General features: G+C 49.6%; 1 protein-coding gene across 1 annotated transcript in view; it reads left to right on the forward strand.

Moving 5' to 3' along the window:
- Nucleotides 1-6,780, forward strand: part of PHKA1 (phosphorylase kinase regulatory subunit alpha 1) — an 87,567-nt gene that overhangs the window by 18,005 nt on the left and 62,782 nt on the right. The window contains exons 3-4 of the mRNA XM_025205952.1: nt 2,149-2,307; nt 6,515-6,562. Of these exons, the coding sequence (XP_025061737.1) occupies nt 2,149-2,307; nt 6,515-6,562 (207 nt within the window). The remainder of the gene's footprint in view (nt 1-2,148; nt 2,308-6,514; nt 6,563-6,780) is intronic.

A 6,780-nucleotide genomic window follows, 5' to 3' on the forward strand; every position in this document is an offset into this window, starting at 1 on the left:
GGGTGGGGTAGACCACCGCCCCCCACGGTGAGGGAGGGGGCGGGGGCAGGCTCTGCCCAGCCGGGGTGTAGAGGGTACGGGGCGGAGCCATGGCTCGTGGTTGGGGGGCTCCCATCACTGCTTGCATCTAGAGAGGGCATGGGGGGGGGTGCCACCCATATCTCTGCAGGGTGGGCTGCAGCTGTGGGATGGGCTGGAGTCAGGGCTGCGCCAGGCTCTTGTCGGCAGGGGCTGGGCTTGGGGAGGCTGTTGCAGCCACCCCAGATTTCGCCATGGCCTCGCTCCCAACGCCAATGATGCCACCCACCTGGTGCAGCCCTGGCTCCAGCCCTGCTTCCACCTACATGCCAGCAAGATCTGGGGCTGCGCCAGGTGGGTATTGGCGCTAGGAGTGGGGCTATGGCGAAATTTGGGGTGGCTACAGCCCCCTCTATAGCCCCCACCCTGAGCCGAGCCCTGGTCAAGAAGATCCTGGTCCAGCCCCAGCTGCAGCCTGCCCTGCTCTGTCCTGCTCCACATGGATCCGGGGGCACATGGGCCCCCCCTCCCCCCCCAAAGCTGTGGCTCTCTGCCCCTCCACCCTGGCTGGGCAGCACCTGCCCCTGTCCTTGCCCCCTCCCTCCCTCACCACAGGGGGTGTTGATCTGCCCCCCATTCCCCTTCCCTCCCCTTCCACCACAACGGACTTACCAGCTGCATTCAGCTCTCCAAGCTGTATCAGAAATTGGATTGGTATCGGCCGATATGCCTCCTTAAAAATGGGCTATCTGTATCGGCCCCCAAAATCTCTGTTGGTGATCTCTTGGTTTGAAGCTGCTCCTCATAATGTTTCCTTGCTTATATTTTATAGCTCTCCTTTATTCCTTTTAAGTAACTGTTTTTCCTTTACATATGGAGTTACACACAAGCCATTGTGTATAAGCCATCCTGTAGCTGCTACTTTTCCCAGTCGTAAGCAAGGCCCTTGGTATCTGAAAGTTTGTCTAACATCTCTCAAAATTATACTGTTGGTCATAAAGGATACTGCTGTCTCTAGTGGGTTATGGAATAGAGAAAATCCCACACAATTTACTGATTCGTTTTGATGCACTGGCTGGGGGAGTAGTTAGCTGATTGCACGATTTCACAATGATTACACACTTAATTTATACAACACAATTTTATTTTAAAACTCTTTGCTACGTATATAACACTGCTTAGCTTTAAGAAACACCACAAACATTAAAAACACAATAATTACATATATCAGAAACAATGCTCCGAATGCACTTCCTTCCCAAACAATGCTATAAGAATTAGTGTTACAAAAACAACTACAATTACAACTAAAAGTTAAATTTGAATCAATACTGTTATTTTTCATAATATACTTACAATCCTAGAATTCCGAGAAGCCAAATACCAAAATATGGTTTCATTCCTCAGTAGTACGAATATGGTTTCATTCCTCAGTAGTACGGTTCAATAGGCTGGCCTCAGTAATACGATTCAATGAGCTGGGCTCACCAGTGATAGGACTACGTCCCCTTCCTTCAGTCCCTTTCAGGTGCTCCGCGGCTTCAGTGTGAACTAAGAGATTCGTGTTCACGGAGAGGTTGGATTAGGTGATCAATCTAATCCGACCTTACACTTGCGATTCTTCCTTCGTTGTTCTGCAAGTGAAGTCGCCTCCAAATTGGGACAGTAAGTTACAGGTTTTTATTGAGTGAGCTGCCGTCATTGGGCTCCTCCTACTCAATTTTGTCATACCTCCCAAATTTGGGCTCGGATCTTACTCAACAGAAATTACCTTTGTTGAGCATTTTTAAATTATGCTTGGGGAGACTTCCATATCACTGTAAATACTCTTTTCTTAGCAATTTGGTTAAAAGGCCTTAGGCTTTGATGTCTCGGAATTTAGGATATTTACTTTCTTTGTAAAAAACTTCTAAAGATACAATTTAAATTAAGACTTTAAGTGGTCAGGACATTTTGCACGTAGCTCCGAAACAATGAGCTAGATAAGGAGATAAATCCTATCTTCTTCCTGAAACTGGCTAATGGGCAACCTTTACAAACATTCAAACTATTTCATTCAATATGACAACTGCCAAACTGGTCCCTGCTCAAAGCTGAGGTCCTGTATAATTCTTTTGTCTACTGCTACAGGATCCAGTGACAGGATTACTTCCAGCCAGCACCGATCATAAAGACGCCTGGGTCCGAGACAATGTCTACAGCATCCTGGCAGTATGGGGACTGGGCCTGGCATATCGCAAAAATGCAGACCGCGATGAGGACAAGGCAAAGGCTTATGAGTTGGAGCAGGTACTGAGAGAGACCAGGGGAGGCAGGCCTTGAAAAAACTTCTAACTAATATCCCATGCATCCTAACTTGTATGCAGCTTGCACTGCTTGAACCATGAACTTGACTCCAGTCTGTATGGTTTAGAGCAAACTATACTAAACTCTTCTCTTAAGCAGGGCCAATTGGCATCAGGACAATTTGCTGTGGTATCCATCTTTTTCCACAAAACAGTGCTCCAGGGTCACAGTTCTGATGTTTTGCGTTAAAGATTGTTTCTAGTGCTTCTAACCTCAAGAGCTGGGGGTAACAGTAAGTACAGTGAAGACTGAGTCTGCAGAGAGCCTGAAGCACTTTCATGCCATGAAGTAAACTCCTCCAGCTCCCTTCCCTGAGGTGTTTGTCACCATTAGGCCCCAGAGCTAACCATACTGTTCTCCATTTTGTGAGAAGAATTGTGTCTGACATGGTTATGCCACAGCCTCCTCAAGTTGCTTTTTGGGAGCCACCAAGTTATTTCCCTTTCTTCTCAGCAGTTTCTATATGGAAAGTTTTGATAGAGAAATCTGCTTTTGAGTGAGTATGTAGGAGGAGCAAATTTGGTATTCAGTACCACAAGCTGTCCTGGATGCCATGGTGATGACTGAGGGAAAACTCAGCAATGCAGCTGGAGAAGACATTCTGTTCAGAGTATGTTCATCATTCATGCTTGATTCAATGCTTTGTTATTATGATTACTCTGAAACTGCTGCAGTCTTCCCTTGTTCTCACTGGGGTGTTATGCAGGATTCATTTGGCCTGTAGGGCCTTGCTTATAGGGATAACATCAGACAAACCCCCAAAGGGTCTGACCTTCAACATGCAGGGCTAGTCTCACTGCTGTGGAAGAGATTGACATCTTGGGATGAACAAACAGTAGACTGCTAGTGCCTGGAGAGGAGCAGACTTGCCATCAGACTTGCCATTCATCCTTCCCCTTGAAATGATGCAAGCGAACTGCACTGAGGGGGGCAAGCATAGCAATCATTAAAGCTCCAGGCTGTATTTCCGGGTGCCTTCTTTGGCAGTAGGAAAAAAGGAATGGCACAGGGCACTAGCCTTGGTTGCAGGAGATTGGGGTTCACTTCTCTGCTATACCATAGACTCTCTCTGACCTTTCGCATTTCACTTCAGTCTCTCTGTACCTCAGGTCCTTACTTGGGAAGATAAATGGCACTGCCTGCCACTCAGGATGTGGTGAGGGGAGATCCACACCACATCCCATGATATTGGAGACCACAGAAATGTCTTCATGCCCCTGCTAGGAGCACTTCACCAGAATAGGAATACCAGTGTACTGTACTTGCAAACAACCTCTAGTGCAGATACAACTATACTTACAACAACGCGGTTTTCCTGGGATAACTGCCCTGGCATGCAAAGTTGGGCTGGCTGAGGATTTCAGATCCTCACATGCTTGCTCTGTAGCAGTCTGCAGGGTAGCTTGTGGCCCAATGAGAAGGCTATCAAGGCCTTCTTTCTAAGCTAAGTTTTATTATCATTCAGAACTGCTGTGGAAATACTTAATGGAACTGGGGAAAGGTCAGCTTACTAGAGCCATGGTGCTCTTGAAGGCAATGGGGGCTGAAAGTCCCTGATAGGAAAGCTGGGCACGCAAAAGAACTGCTCTCTGACCTTAAACTACCTGGAAAATTGGTCTAAACCATTCCAGAGCATCTGGAAGTTTCCACAGCAAAGTTCACTAGAATGAGATGACAAGAGAACCTGGACTTGAATTGTGTACGCAGAAGTCTGAAGACTTTTAGATGACTCAAATACTTTAGAGCAAGGGTTGTTCCTCTTTGCACACGGACCATTGACTGCAGATGAAACCCACCCCAGGGTGAACCTGAAACGGGGGGAGGCTGGGAAGGGCAGGAAATCAGATTAGGTTTTTGAACATTTCTAAGGGGCATCATAGTCTGAGGGGGGAATTGTGGCAGCCCATGTTCCTGTCACTGTTCCTCCACCTGATTTGATGGATTGTCAACCTGATTTTCGCTTGCACACTAGCTCAGCCTGCCACAGGGTGGAGTTTATGGGAACCTGATAGTGATTACCACTCCCTGATCATGCATCGGCCTAGGTCTTTCATCAGTTAGACCAACCTGGTGCAAAAGAGATGGCAGGTACCAGGATATTGTCACTCGTGGCACTGTAAATCCTGTGCTGTAATGATGTTTGCATTAAAAATACATAGCTAGAATGCTTCCAGCAGGAAATGGGCACTTAATACGAAGTTCAGAAATCCCTGAGATGCCACGTGGGAGTGTAAGCTGGTAAGTAAACTTGAACGTTGTGTAAGGGAGACAAGCCATTGTTAAATGCATTGGCAAAGGTGTGAGCGACATGGTGGTTAAAACTCCACGTGCAGAGAGAGGTTCTGTTCTGCTGCTTGGTTTATTCACTCCTAGTGGGTGTCTCAGAAGAGGGGATTGTCCTTGAGGGCCTCAATGAGGCAGAGAGGAAGCAGAGCATCAGCCAGAACTGGAGATACCTGCAGGATAGGGCTAATACAAGATCCTGAACGGCATGTGTAGCAGCTGACAGGTGCGGCATGGGGGTTGTGAGCCGAGGGAAGGAGCTGGTATGATATGACGGGAGTGGGATTGTTCTGAGTGGGGAATTGCTTAGGAGGTGCCCAGAAAGTAGGACTTGGAGTGTTTGGGCTTGAGTAGTTTGGATGCTGAGTGGGCTGAACTGAACCTTCTTTGCCCCTAGGTTGGCACCTTGCACACATTGGGGAATTTGAATCTAGATGCAACCTTCAGCTGGTCCATTTCCCCCATGGGCCAAACTAAAGCCTGCACCCAGATCCCTAGGTGATAACTTTGAGGCTGGTGCCTGCTCTACATAGAAATACTTGCCCCATGGACATTCCTGAGCCTATTCCAAAGCAATGCAGTACCAGAGAAGCATGGAATTCACTGCAGTTCCACCACCATTCAGCTACTAGTCATCTGAATTTACAGCCACACAGTTGTGCTTAGCATCCCAATAGTAAACAGATATGGGATGTGTAGTAGCGGTGCACTGACAGAGATTTTGGGGGCCAATACTGATAGCCAATTTTTAAGGAGGCATATCAGCCGATCCGATTTCCAGTACAGCGTGGATGCAGCTGTTAAGTCTGTTATGGTGGAAGGGAAGGGGTATGGCAGGGGAAGATCAAGGCCCCTGCGGTGAGGGAGGTGTGGAGCTGGGGCTGGGGCAGGCGCTGCCTGGCTGGGGTGGGGCGGAGCCACGGTTTGTCCAGGGGCACAGGAAGGGGTGGTGGCTCCTGCTGTTGCGCGCACCCCAGGAGGGCATGGGCGGGGGGGTGCGTGCCCCCCAGATCTGCATGGGGCGGGGTGGGCTGCAGCTGCAGGCTGAAGCCGGGGCCAGGGCTGTGCCGGGCTCTTCTCTGTGAGCCACCCCAGAATTCACCATAGCCCCCTTCCAGTGCTGCTGCCTGTCCTGAGTGCAGCCCCAGTCCAACAACGCCCCCCCCGCCCCAACCCACATCAAGACTAGCTTGGCCCCAGCTGCAGCCTGCAGCCCACCTCACCTGCACCCCACACAGATCTGGAAGCACATGAGTCCCCATCCCCCCCGTACCCTCCCAGGGTGTGTGCAGCGGCAGGAGCTTCCCCCCCCGTGCCACCCAGCTGAGCACGGCTCTGTCCAGTGGCTGGGCAGCACCTGCCCCAGCCCCTCACCTCAGCCCCATTCTCTCCCTCACTTCAGGGGCCTTGATTTGCCCCTTCCCTCCTCCCTTCCCTTCCACCACAACAGACTTACCAGCATGCAAATCTCCTCGCTGCTTACATGCTGCAGCTGGCTGCATGCACAGGCATTTATTGGCCAAATTATCGGCCATGTCAGACCAATTTCTGATGCACTTAATTTTCTTTATTTTGGTGCTGATCCGATATCAGACCAATGTATCGGTGCACCTCTAATAATTAGGACTGCTCAGTGCTGTGTTTGGGTTCTGCAGCATCTTGTCCTTCACAGAATGCTGTGCCCCAGCAGCTCCCCTCCACTGCTTGCCCAGAAAGTAAATGCCACAGTGGATGAGAGCCGTGGGTCTAGTTACAGGTGGGGGGGAGCTGGAAAGGTCACAGACCAGCTGCTTTCGCTGAGTCAGGTCTCCCTCCCTCCCTCCAGCCAAATGTAATTAACAGGCCTGTTTGTTTCATTCCTCTCCAGAGTGTGGTGAAACTGATGCGGGGCCTGCTGCAGTGTATGATGAGACAGGTACAGTACCAGGGGCACGTCCCGTCTCCTGCCACCCCCTTCTGCAGATCTGGACATCTCCTTTTCAATGCGTGGACTGAGTCAGGAGCTGGCAGCAGAGAAGTGCTGGAAAAAGTTGTGGCACAGGCTTTCTCCACTTAAATTAAAAGTGATGTGGGCCATTAGAGAAGGCTTAAAATAGGCTTGAGCTAGGATTTGTTTTGTTACTGGCTGGTGTG

Source organism: Alligator sinensis, unplaced genomic scaffold (genome assembly GCF_000455745.1).
Source record: "Alligator sinensis unplaced genomic scaffold, ASM45574v1 scaffold619_1, whole genome shotgun sequence".
In the NCBI taxonomy this organism is placed as follows: Eukaryota; Metazoa; Chordata; order Crocodylia; family Alligatoridae; genus Alligator; species Alligator sinensis.